Here is a 14,812-nt window from a genome sequence, read left to right as displayed (position 1 = left end):
CGGAGAATTTATGTGGATGAGGACCAGGCAGGATTACAAAGGGACCTGGACAGGCTGCAAGCCTGGTCCAACAACTGGCTCCAGGAGATTAACCCCCACCAAGTGCCAAGTCATGAAGATTGGTGAAGGTCAAAGAAGACCGCAGATAGAGTACAGTCTAGGGGGCCAAAGACTACAAGCCTCACTCAAGGAAAAGGATCTTGGGGTGAGTATAACACCGAGCACATCTCCTGAGGCGCACATCAATCTTACAACTGCCGCAACATACGGACGCCTGGCAAGCCTAAGAACAGAGTTGCGACATCTAAAGAGTCATTTTAAACACTGTACACTATATACGTCAGGCCCATACTGGAATACGAACGATAATGTACGATAAAACTCATGGAACAGGGAGAGTATGAACCTAGTAGCCACCAGTTGTAACTTCGTCATGATTGTAACCAGATCTACCTGGAGTTCATTACCTTTCTAACTTGCTCAGCCATCAAAACTTTGGGGGCCAGACCCTGGGCCCCAAAGTAATCTTTTGATTACCACCCACAGGATGGGTATGAGGTGCATAATATTATATTAAACTAAGCGACCAGTGAAGAGGCAGGGCCAGGAAGCTATGACTCGACCCCTGCAACTACATATAGGTGAGTACACACACACACACACACACACACACACACACACACACACACACACACAGCACACACACACACAGCACACACACAGCACACACACACACACACACACACACACAACACACACACACACACACACACAACACACACACACACACACACAGCACACACACAGCACACACACAGCACACACACACACACACAACACACACACACACACACACACACACACACACACACACACACACAGCACACACACAGCACACACACACACACACACACACACACACACACACACACACACACACACACACACACACACACACACACACACACACACACAGGTACTATACCCACACTGATCCATCTTCTAGCCTGGCAGCAGTGTGGCGCAGGACGGCAACATGCCAGTAAGGGCGCGGCACTCAGCATGGCACTGATAAAACACAAACAAACAAAATAAACAAATAAAACTATTAAAACTGGCACTGAAACATTGCAAGAATTATAATAACAATTATTATTATTATTATTATTATTATTATTATTATTATTATTATTATTATTATTATTATTATTACTGATGTTGTCAACCTTCACAGGTCACAGTGGCCTGAGCTTGCTACCATCTGCAGCTCATAAGACTGCCATCCCCACGAGCCCCTTTGAGGCGGGGTAGATGGCAGACCAGAGGCCTAGCTTCTCCCTACGAGCCCCGTGAGGGCGGGGAATGTGGCTAGGCCTGGGGACACTTGGTCCCAAAGATGAGGAGGTACTTGTGCCTCCTCCCATGGGAGACTTAGGTCTCGAGACACTCCCCAGATAGGGAGTCAAGGCCGGGTCACCACTACTTGGAAAAGACCCGGGCAGGGAGAATACCGGCGAAAAAAAAAAAAAACAGTGTGCATCGATACCATGCCTAACCCTTCTAGGGTAGGGTAGGTCCCTGAGCCAGAGCTTGTACATCAACACCATGCCCAGCCCTTCTAGGGTAGGGTAGGTGCCTGAGCCAGAGCTTGTACATCAACACCATGCCTAACCCTTCTAGGGTAGGGTAGGTCCCTGAGCCAGAGCTTGTACATCAACACCATGCCCAGCCCTTCTAGGGTAGGGTAGGTCCCTGAGCCAGAGCTTGTACATCAACACCATGCCTAACCCTTCTAGGGTAGGGTAGGTCCCTGAGCCAGAGCTTGTACATCAACACCATGCCCAGCCCTTCTAGGGTAGGGTAGGTCCCTGAGCCAGAGCTTGTACATCAACACCATGCCTAACCCTTCTAGGGTAGGGTAGGTCCCTGAGCCAGAGCTTGTACATCAACACCATGCCCAGCTCTTCTAGGGTAGGGTAGGTCCCTGAGCCAGAGCTTGTACATCAACACCATGCCTAACCCTTCTAGGGTAGGGTAGGTCCCTGAGCCAGAGCTTGTACATCAACACCATGCCCAGCCCTTCTAGAGTAGGGTAGGTCCCTGAGCCAGAGCTTGTTGCTCACAAGACTGTCATTCCCATTAGCCTCCTTGGGGCGGGGATGGCAGACCAAAGAGGCCTAGCTTGTGGCTAGGCCTGGGGACAGTTGGTCCCAGAAGCTAGGCCTGGGGACAGTTGGTCCCAAAGATGAGGAGGTACTTGTGCCTCCTCCCATGGGAGACTTAGGTCTCAGACACTCCCTAAAGAGGGAGCCAAGGCCGGGCCACCACTTGGAAAAGGCCCGGGCCGGGAGAATACCGGCTAATATTTAATAATAATAAGGTCACAGTGTACATCTACTAACCTTTACAGGTCACAGAGTACATCTGTCAACCTTCACAGGTCACAGTGTACATCTGTCAACCTTCACAGGTCACAGAGTACATCTGTCAACCTTCACAGGTCACAGTGTACATCTGTCAACCTTCACAGGTCACAGAGTACATCTGTCAACCTTCACAGGTCACAGTATACATCTGTCAACCTTCACAGGTCAGTGTACATCTGTCAACCTTCACAGGTCATAGTGTACATCTGTCAACCTTCACAGGTCACAGTACATCTGTCAACCTTCACAGGTCAGTGTACATCTGTCAACCTTCACAGGTCAGTGTACATCTGTCAACCTTCACAGGTCATAGTGTACATCTGTCAACCTTCACAGGTCACAGTGTACATCTGTCAACCTTCACAGGTCACAGTATACATCTGTCAACCTTCACAGGTCACAGTATACATCTGTCAACCTTCACAGGTCACAGTGTACATCTGTCAACCTTCACAGGTCACAGTATACATCTGTCAACCTTCACAGGTCACAGTATACATCTGTCAACCTTCACAGGTCATAGTGTACATCTGTCAACCTTCACAGGTCACAGAGTACATCTGTCAACCTTCACAGGTCACAGTATACATCTGTCAACCTTCACAGGTCATAGTGTACATCTGTCAACCTTCACAGGTCACAGAGTACATCTGTCAACCTTCACAGGTCACAGAGTACATCTGTCAACCTTAACAGGTCACAGTGTACATCTGTCAACCTTCACAGGTCACAGAGTACATCTGTCAACCTTCACAGGTCACAGTGTACATCTGTCAACCTTCACAGGTCACAGAGTACATCTGTCAACGTTCACAGGTCACAGAGTACATCTGTCAACCTTCACAGGTCACAGTGTACATCTGTCAACCTTCACAGGTCACAGTGTACATCTGTCAACCTTCACAGGTCACAGTGTACATCTGTCAACCTTCACAGGTCACATAGTACATCTGTCAACCTTCACAGGTCACAGTGTACATCTGTCAACCTTCACAGGTCACAGTGTACATCTGTCAACCTTCACAGGTCACAGAGTACATCTGTCAACCTTCACAGGTCATAGTGTACATCTGTCAACCTTCACAGGTCACAGTGTACATCTGTCAACCTTCACAGGTCACAGTGTACATCTGTCAACCTTCACAGGTCACAGAGTACATCTGTCAACCTTCACAGGTCACAGAGTACATCTGTCAACCTTCACAGGTCAGAGTACATCTGTCAACCTTCACAGGTCACAGAGTACATCTGTCAACCTTCACAGGTCATAGTGTACATCTGTCAACCTTCACAGGTCACAGAGTACATCTGTCAACCTTCACAGGTCATAGTGTACATCTGTCAACCTTCACAGGTCACAGTGTACATCTGTCAACCTTCACAGGTCACAGTGTACATCTGTCAACCTTCACACGTCACAGTGTACATCTGTCAACCTTCACAGGTCACAGAGTACATCTGTCAACCTTCACAGGTCATAGTGTACATCTGTCAACCTTCACAGGTCACAGAGTACATCTGTCAACCTTCACAGGTCACAGAGTACATCTGTCAACCTTCACAGGTCACAGAGTACATCTGTCAACCTTCACAGGTCATAGTGTACATCTGTCAACCTTCACAGGTCACAGTATACATCTGTCAACCTTCACAGGTCACAGTGTACATCTGTCAACCTTCACAGGTCACAGTGTACATCTGTCAACCTTCACAGGTCACAGTGTACATCTGTCAACCTTCACAGGTCATAGTGTACATCTGTCAACCTTCACAGGTCATAGTGTACATGTGAACCTTCACAGGTCATAGTGTACATGTGAACCTTCACAGGTCACAGTATACATCTGTCAACCTTCACAGGTCATAGTGTACATCTGTCAACCTTCACAGGTCACAGAGTACATCTGTCAACCTTCACAGGTCACAGAGTACATCTGTCAACCTTCACAGGTCACAGTGTACATCTGTCAACCTTCACAGGTCACAGTATACATCTGTCAACCTTCACAGGTCACAGTGTACATGTGAACCTTCACAGGTCACAGTATACATCTGTCAACCTTCACAGGTCACAGTGTACATGTGAACCTTCACAGGTCACAGTATACATCTGTCAACCTTCACAGGTCACAGTGTACATGTGAACCTTCACAGGTCACAGTATACATCTGTCAACCTTCACAGGTCACAGTATACATCTGTCAACCTTCACAGGTCACAGTGTACATGTGAACCTTCACAGGTCACAGTATACATCTGTCAACCTTCACAGGTCACAGAGTACATCTGTCAACCTTCACAGGTCATAGTGTACATCTGTCAACCTTCACAGGTCATAGTGTACATCTGTCAACCTTCACAGGTCATAGTGTACATCTGTCAACCTTCACAGGTCATAGTGTACATCTGTCAACCTTCACAGGTCATAGTGTACATCTGTCAACCTTCACAGGTCACAGTATACATCTGTCAACCTTCACAGGTCACAGTGTACATCTGTCAACCTTCACAGGTCACAGTATACATCTGTCAACCTTCACAGGTCACAGTATACATCTGTCAACCTTCACAGGTCATAGTGTACATCTGTCAACCTTCACAGGTCACAGAGTACATCTGTCAACCTTCACAGGTCACAGTATACATCTGTCAACCTTCACAGGTCATAGTGTACATCTGTCAACCTTCACAGGTCACAGAGTACATCTGTCAACCTTCACAGGTCACAGAGTACATCTGTCAACCTTCACAGGTCACAGTGTACATCTGTCAACCTTCACAGGTCACAGAGTACATCTGTCAACCTTCACAGGTCACAGTGTACATCTGTCAACCTTCACAGGTCACAGAGTACATCTGTCAACCTTCACAGGTCACAGAGTACATCTGTCAACCTTCACAGGTCACAGTGTACATCTGTCAACCTTCACAGGTCACAGTGTACATCTGTCAACCTTCACAGGTCACAGTGTACATCTGTCAACCTTCACAGGTCACAGAGTACATCTGTCAACCTTCACAGGTCACAGTGTACATCTGTCAACCTTCACAGGTCACAGTGTACATCTGTCAACCTTCACAGGTCACAGAGTACATCTGTCAACCTTCACAGGTCATAGTGTACATCTGTCAACCTTCACAGGTCACAGTGTACATCTGTCAACCTTCACAGGTCACAGTGTACATCTGTCAACCTTCACAGGTCACAGAGTACATCTGTCAACCTTCACAGGTCACAGAGTACATCTGTCAACCTTCACAGGTCAGAGTACATCTGTCAACCTTCACAGGTCACAGAGTACATCTGTCAACCTTCACAGGTCATAGTGTACATCTGTCAACCTTCACAGGTCACAGAGTACATCTGTCAACCTTCACAGGTCATAGTGTACATCTGTCAACCTTCACAGGTCACAGTGTACATCTGTCAACCTTCACAGGTCACAGTGTACATCTGTCAACCTTCACACGTCACAGTGTACATCTGTCAACCTTCACAGGTCACAGAGTACATCTGTCAACCTTCACAGGTCATAGTGTACATCTGTCAACCTTCACAGGTCACAGAGTACATCTGTCAACCTTCACAGGTCACAGAGTACATCTGTCAACCTTCACAGGTCACAGAGTACATCTGTCAACCTTCACAGGTCATAGTGTACATCTGTCAACCTTCACAGGTCACAGTATACATCTGTCAACCTTCACAGGTCACAGTGTACATCTGTCAACCTTCACAGGTCACAGTGTACATCTGTCAACCTTCACAGGTCACAGTATACATCTGTCAACCTTCACAGGTCATAGTGTACATCTGTCAACCTTCACAGGTCATAGTGTACATCTGTCAACCTTCACAGGTCATAGTGTACATGTGAACCTTCACAGGTCACAGTATACATCTGTCAACCTTCACAGGTCAAAGTGTACATCTGTCAACCTTCACAGGTCACAGTGTACATCTGTCAACCTTCACAGGTCACAGAGTACATCTGTCAACCTTCACAGGTCACAGTGTACATCTGTCAACCTTCACAGGTCACAGTATACATCTGTCAACCTTCACAGGTCACAGTATACATCTGTCAACCTTCACAGGTCACAGTATACATCTGTCAACCTTCACAGGTCATAGTGTACATCTGTCAACCTTCACAGGTCACAGTGTACATCTGTCAACCTTCACAGGTCACAGTGTACATCTGTCAACCTTCACAGGTCACAGTGTACATCTGTCAACCTTCACAGGTCACAGTATACATCTGTCAACGTTCACAGGTCACATGTCAACCTTCACAGGTCACAGTGTACATCTGTCAACCTTCACAGGTCATAGTGTACATGTGAACCTTCACAGGTCACAGTGTACATCTGTCAACCTTCACAGGTCATAGTGTACATGTCAACCTTCACAGGTCACAGAGTACATCTGTCAACCTTCACAGGTCACAGTGTACATCTGTCAACCTTCACAGGTCATAGTGTACATCTGTCAACCTTCACAGGTCACAGTATACATCTGTCAACCTTCACAGGTCACAGTGTACATCTGTCAACCTTCACAGGTCACAGTGTACATCTGTCAACCTTCACAGGTCACAGAGTACATCTGTCAACCTTCACAGGTCACAGTATACATCTGTCAACCTTCACAGGTCATAGTGTACATCTGTCAACCTTCACAGGTCACAGTGTACATCTGTCAACCTTCACAGGTCACAGTGTACATCTGTCAACCTTCACAGGTCATAGTGTACATCTGTCAACCTTCACAGGTCACAGTATACATCTGTCAACCTTCACAGGTCATAGTGTACATCTGTCAACCTTCACAGGTCACAGTGTACATCTGTCAACCTTCACAGGTCACAGTGTACATCTGTCAACCTTCACAGGTCACAGTATACATCTGTCAACCTTCACAGGTCACAGTATACATCTGTCAACCTTCACAGGTCACAGTATACATCTGTCAACCTTCACAGGTCATAGTGTACATCTGTCAACCTTCACAGGTCACAGTGTACATCTGTCAACCTTCACAGGTCACAGTATACATCTGTCAACCTTCACAGGTCACAGAGTACATCTGTCAACCTTCACAGGTCACAGTATACATCTGTCAACCTTCACAGGTCATAGTGTACATCTGTCAACCTTCACAGGTCACAGAGTACATCTGTCAACCTTCACAGGTCATAGTGTACATCTGTCAACCTTCACAGGTCACAGAGTACATCTGTCAACCTTCACAGGTCACAGAGTACATCTGTCAACCTTCACAGGTCACAGTGTACATCTGTCAACCTTCACAGGTCACAGTACATCTGTCAACCTTCACAGGTCATAGTGTCAACCTTCACAGGTCACAGTATACATCTGTCAACCTTCACAGGTCACAGAGTACATCTGTCAACCTTCACAGGTCACAGTATACATCTGTCAACCTTCACAGGTCATAGTGTACATCTGTCAACCTTCACAGGTCACAGTATACATCTGTCAACCTTCACAGGTCACAGTATACATCTGTCAACCTTCACAGGTCATAGTGTACATCTGTCAACCTTCACAGGTCACAGTGTACATCTGTCAACCTTCACAGGTCATAGTGTACATCTGTCAACCTTCACAGGTCATAGTGTACATCTGTCAACCTTCACAGGTCATAGTGTACATCTGTTCACAGGTCACAGTGTACATCTGTCAACCTTCACAGGTCATAGTGTACATCTGTCAACCTTCACAGGTCACAGAGTACATCTGTCAACCTTCACAGGTCACAGAGTACATCTGTCAACCTTCACAGGTCACAGTGTACATCTGTCAACCTTCACAGGTCACAGTATACATCTGTCAACCTTCACAGGTCACAGTATACATCTGTCAACCTTCACAGGTCACAGTATACATCTGTCAACCTTCACAGGTCATAGTGTACATCTGTCAACCTTCACAGGTCACAGTGTACATCTGTCAACCTTCACAGGTCACAGTATACATCTGTCAACCTTCACAGGTCACAGTGTACATCTGTCAACCTTCACAGGTCACAGTATACATCTGTCAACCTTCACAGGTCATAGTGTACATCTGTCAACCTTCACAGGTCACAGTATACATCTGTCAACCTTCACAGGTCACAGTATACATCTGTCAACCTTCACAGGTCATAGTGTACATCTGTCAACCTTCACAGGTCACAGTGTACATCTGTCAACCTTCACAGGTCATAGTGTACATCTGTCAACCTTCACAGGTCACAGTATACATCTGTCAACCTTCACAGGTCACAGTGTACATCTGTCAACCTTCACAGGTCACAGTGTACATCTGTCAACCTTCACAGGTCACAGTATACATCTGTCAACCTTCACAGGTCATAGTGTACATCTGTCAACCTTCACAGGTCACAGTGTACATCTGTCAACCTTCACAGGTCACAGTGTACATCTGTCAACCTTCACAGGTCACAGTATACATCTGTCAACCTTCACAGGTCACAGTATACATGTCATCTGTCACCTTCACAGGTCACAGTCAACCTTCACAGGTACAGTGTACATCTGTCTGTCAACCTTCACAGGTCACAGTGTACATCTGTCAACCTTCACAGGTCATAGTGTACATCTGTCAACCTTCACAGGTCACAGTATACATCTGTCAACCTTCACAGGTCACAGTGTACATCTGTCAACCTTCACAGGTCACAGTGTACATCTGTCAACCTTCACAGGTCACAGAGTACATCTGTCAACCTTCACAGGTCAGTGTACATCTGTGAACCTTCACAGGTCACAGAACCTTCACAGGTCACAGAGTACATCTGTCAACCTTCACAGGTCACAGTGTACATCTGTCAACCTTCACAGGTCACAGTGTACATCTGTCAACCTTCACAGGTCATAGTGTACATCTGTCAACCTTCACAGGTCACAGTGTACATCTGTCAACCTTCACAGGTCACAGTGTACATCTGTCAACCTTCACAGGTCATAGTGTACATCTGTCAACCTTCACAGGTCATAGTGTACATCTGTCAACCTTCACAGGTCACAGTATACATCTGTCAACCTTCACAGGTCATAGTGTACATGTGAACCTTCACAGGTCACAGTATACATCTGTCAACCTTCACAGGTCATAGTGTACATCTGTCAACCTTCACAGGTCATAGTGTACATCTGTCAACCTTCACAGGTCATAGTGTACATCTGTCAACCTTCACAGGTCATAGTGTACATCTGTCAACCTTCACAGGTCATAGTGTACATGTGAACCTTCACAGGTCACAGTATACATCTGTCAACCTTCACAGGTCATAGTGTACATCTGTCAACCTTCACAGGTCATAGTGTACATGTGAACCTTCACAGGTCACAGTATACATCTGTCAACCTTCACAGGTCACAGAGTACATCTGTCAACCTTCACAGGTCACAGAGTACATCTGTCAACCTTCACAGGTCACAGAGTACATCTGTCAACCTTCACAGGTCACAGTGTACATCTGTCAACCTTCACAGGTCACAGTGTACATCTGTCAACCTTCACAGGTCACAGTGTACATCTGTCAACCTTCACAGGTCACAGTGTACATCTGTCAACCTTCACAGGTCACAGTGTACATCTGTCAACCTTCACAGGTCACAGTGTACATCTGTCAACCTTCACAGGTCATAGTGTACATCTGTCAACCTTCACAGGTCACAGTATACATCTGTCAACCTTCACAGGTCACAGTGTACATCTGTCAACCTTCACAGGTCACAGAGTACATCTGTCAACCTTCACAGGTCACAGTGTACATCTGTCAACCTTCACAGGTCACAGTATACATCTGTCAACCTTCACAGGTCACAGTATACATCTGTCAACCTTCACAGGTCATAGTGTACATCTGTCAACCTTCACAGGTCATAGTGTACATCTGTCAACCTTCACAGGTCACAGAGTACATCTGTCAACCTTCACAGGTCATAGTGTACATCTGTCAACCTTCACAGGTCATAGTGTACATCTGTCAACCTTCACAGGTCACAGTGTACATCTGTCAACCTTCACAGGTCACAGTATACATCTGTCAACCTTCACAGGTCACAGTATACATCTGTCAACCTTCACAGGTCACAGTATACATCTGTCAACTTTCACAGGTCACAGTATACATCTGTCAACCTTCACAGGTCACAGTATACATCTGTCAACCTTCACAGGTCATAGTGTACATCTGTCAACCTTCACAGGTCACAGTGTACATCTGTCAACCTTCACAGGTCACAGTATACATCTGTCAACCTTCACAGGTCACAGTGTACATCTGTCAACCTTCACAGGTCACAGTATACATCTGTCAACCTTCACAGGTCATAGTGTACATCTGTCAACCTTCACAGGTCACAGTATACATCTGTCAACCTTCACAGGTCATAGTGTACATGTGAACCTTCACAGGTCATAGTGTACATCTGTCAACCTTCACAGGTCACAGTATACATCTGTCAACCTTCACAGGTCACAGTATACATCTGTCAACCTTCACAGGTCATAGTGTACATCTGTGAACCTTCACAGGTCACAGAGTACATCTGTCAACCTTCACAGGTCATAGTGTACATCTGTCAACCTTCACAGGTCAGAGTACATCTGTCAACCTTCACAGGTCACAGTATACATCTGTCAACCTTCACAGGTCACAGAGTACATCTGTCAACCTTCACAGGTCACAGTATACATCTGTCAACCTTCACAGGTCACAGAGTACATCTGTCAACCTTCACAGGTCACAGAGTACATCTGTCAACCTTCACAGGTCACAGAGTACATCTGTCAACCTTCACAGGTCACAGAGTACATCTGTCAACCTTCACAGGTCACAGTATACATCTGTCAACCTTCACAGGTCATAGTGTACATCTGTCAACCTTCACAGGTCACAGAGTACATCTGTCAACCTTCACAGGTCACAGTGTACATCTGTCAACCTTCACAGGTCATAGTGTACATCTGTCAACCTTCACAGGTCACAGAGTACATCTGTCAACCTTCACAGGTCACAGTACAGTGTACATCTGTCAACCTTCACAGGTCACAGTCATCTGTCAACCTTCACAGGTCACAGTGTACATCTGTCAACCTTCACAGGTCACAGTGTACATCTGTCAACTGTCAACCTTCACAGGTCACAGAGTACATCTGTCAACCTTCACAGGTCACAGTATACATCTGTCAACCTTCACAGGTCACAGAGTACATCTGTCAACCTTCACAGGTCACAGTATACATCTGTCAACCTTCACAGGTCATAGTGTACATCTGTCAACCTTCACAGGTCACAGAGTACATCTGTCAACCTTCACAGGTCACAGTATACATCTGTCAACCTTCACAGGTCATAGTGTACATCTGTCAACCTTCACAGGTCACAGAGTACATCTGTCAACCTTCACAGGTCACAGAGTACATCTGTCAACCTTCACAGGTCACAGTATACATCTGTCAACCTTCACAGGTCATAGTGTACATCTGTCAACCTTCACAGGTCACAGAGTACATCTGTCAACCTTCACAGGTCACAGTATACATCTGTCAACCTTCACAGGTCATAGTGTACATCTGTCAACCTTCACAGGTCACAGAGTACATCTGTCAACCTTCACAGGTCACAGTATACATCTGTCAACCTTCACAGGTCATAGTGTACATCTGTCAACCTTCACAGGTCACAGAGTACATCTGTCAACCTTCACAGGTCACAGTATACATCTGTCAACCTTCACAGGTCATAGTGTACATCTGTCAACCTTCACAGGTCACAGAGTACATCTGTCAACCTTCACAGGTCACAGTATACATCTGTCAACCTTCACAGGTCATAGTGTACATCTGTCAACCTTCACAGGTCACAGAGTACATCTGTCAACCTTCACAGGTCACAGTATACATCTGTCAACCTTCACAGGTCATAGTGTACATCTGTCAACCTTCACAGGTCATAGTGTACATCTGTCAACCTTCACAGGTACATCATCTGTCAACCTTCACAGGTCACAGAGTACATCTGTCAACCTTCACAGGTCACAGTATACATCTGTCAACCTTCACAGATCATAGTGTACATCTGTCAACCTTCACAGGTCACAGAGTACATCTGTCAACCTTCACAGGTCACAGAGTACATCTGTCAACCTTCACAGGTCATAGTGTACATCTGTGAACCTTCACAGGTCACAGAGTACATCTGTCAACCTTCACAGGTCACAGAGTACATCTGTCAACCTTCACAGGTCACAGTGTACATCTGTCAACCTTCACAGGTCACAGAGTACATCTGTCAACCTTCACAGGTCATAGTGTACATCTGTCAACCTTCACAGGTCACAGAGTACATCTGTCAACCTTCACAGGTCACAGTGTACTATATATACCTCTAGAGATGTCAGGTAGACTGACGTTTTCTTCCTCTGTCCTAGGAAGAATAGAAGTAGTAGGTAGAGGACTAGCGTAGTATGCCTTAAGCTGGTTAACATGGTACACATGATTAGATTTCTTTTTCCCAGGCGTACGTACCAAATAATTGACGTCGCTAAGCTTTTTCACTACTTCCAGGGGACCATCATACCTGGCTTGTAGAGCATGACCTGGTACTAATTTCCGAGCCATCACCTTATCTCGTGCTTTAAAAGAACGAGAGACAGCACGCTTGTCATAATGTTGCTTCATTCTAGCTTGGGCTGAAACTAGGTTTTTCGAAGCTAGCTCTCTAGCGGCTGTCAAATGTTGCTGCATTAATGAAGGTGAAGTACTCAATGATGGATTTGATTTTCCTGTCCACACGTCTTTTAACACTGCGAGAGGACCACGCACTTGGTGTCCGAGTATTAATTCAAACGGACTAAATCCGAGACTTTCTTGTTCACTTTCTCTCATAGCGAACAGAAGAAAAGGTATACTCTCATCCCAGTCTCTAGAAAAATGTTCACAATAAGCTCTCATCATGGACTTCAGTGTCTGATGAAATCTCTCTAGAGCACCTTGTGACTGGATGATAACTGGTTGAAAGTACAGACTTTATTCCTAGGTGGGATAATGCTTCTCGAAAGATCTTAGAAGTGAAATTAGATCCCTGATCTGACTGTATCTCTCGTGGCAATCCAACCTGGGAGAAAAATTTCATCAGCGCTCTCACAATAGCACGAGCATTAATTTTTCTCATAGGAATAGCTTCGGGATAGCGTGTTGCAGCGTCCATAATAGTAAATAAGTATTGGTTTCCTAGTTTGGTTCTAGGCAAAGGACCAACACAATCAATAATAAGACGTGAGAATGGTTCACCATCCACGGTGATAGGAATGAGAGGCGCAGGTGGAGGAGTGTGCGCTGGCTTGCCTGTCACTTGACACACGTGGCAAGGTCGCACATGATCAGCTACTGTTTCCTTCATCTTTGGCCAAGTAAAATGTTTTGCCAGTTTACCGAGTGTCTTCTTGACACCCAAATGTCCTCCTATGGGACTATTGTGAGCAAAATCAATGGCTTGTTCACGAAATGTAACTGGCAGGAAATGGCAGAAATCGTACACCAAATCCAGTCATTCCTGGAGTGGAACCACAGTCGATGGCCTCCACTCCAAACCAACAGATACAGATACTAATGCCGGAAAAAAAATCCCCCCCCAGTACCAACAATACCACCAGTCCGATAACATTCTTCTTTGCAAATATACAGGGTCTAAAGCCAGCAACAAACAACAAAATACCTTTCATCCGTGGACTGCTTGCAGAGGCAAAGGCAATGTTCGCGGCTTTCACTGAGACCCACATAAAGGATCACTTAGACAACGAAATATGGATCCCAGGTTACAACCTATACAGATGTGACAGAGTGAACAGGCAAAAGGGGGGGGTTGGCCTGTACATTGCAGAGTCACTTGTTTGCACAGAACTGCTAAATGCCCCAAATGATGTAGTGGAAGTTTTAGCAGTAAAGGTCGAGAACCAAAACCTAGTCATTGTGATAGTCTACAAGCCTCCGGATGCAACATCCCAGCAATTCCAGGAACAGCTGTTAAAAATTGACCACTGTCTGGAAAACCTTCCAGCTCCTGCACCCAACATCTTGCTCCTGGGGGATTTCAACTTAAGGCACCTAAAATGGAGGAATATAGCAAATAATATTGTTGCAGTAATAACACCAGGAGGCAGCTCTGATGAAAACTCACACTCACGCGAGCTTTTAAATCTCTGCACAAAATTCAATTTAAACCAGCAAATAATAGAGCCTACTAGACTGGAGAATACACTAGACCTCATCTTCACTAACAATGATGATCTGATAAGAAATATCACCATATCAAAAACAATATACTCAGATCACAACATAATTGA

The 14,812-nt window shown here is 45.6% G+C and overlaps 1 protein-coding gene across 1 annotated transcript in view; it reads right to left on the bottom strand.

Moving 5' to 3' along the window:
- The window catches only part of LOC128702539 (lysine ketoglutarate reductase/saccharopine dehydrogenase), a 68,060-nt gene that overhangs the window by 20,650 nt on the left and 32,598 nt on the right, over positions 1-14,812 (bottom strand). Inside the window, exon 2 of the mRNA XM_070105416.1 lies at positions 990-1,068. Coding sequence (XP_069961517.1) covers positions 990-1,064 — 75 coding nt within the window. The 5' untranslated portion in view covers positions 1,065-1,068. The remainder of the gene's footprint in view (positions 1-989; positions 1,069-14,812) is intronic.

Source organism: Cherax quadricarinatus, chromosome 98 (assembly GCF_038502225.1).
Source record: "Cherax quadricarinatus isolate ZL_2023a chromosome 98, ASM3850222v1, whole genome shotgun sequence".
NCBI classification, from domain to species: Eukaryota; Metazoa; Arthropoda; class Malacostraca; order Decapoda; family Parastacidae; genus Cherax; species Cherax quadricarinatus.
This window is presented reverse-complemented; position numbering and strand designations above follow the sequence as displayed.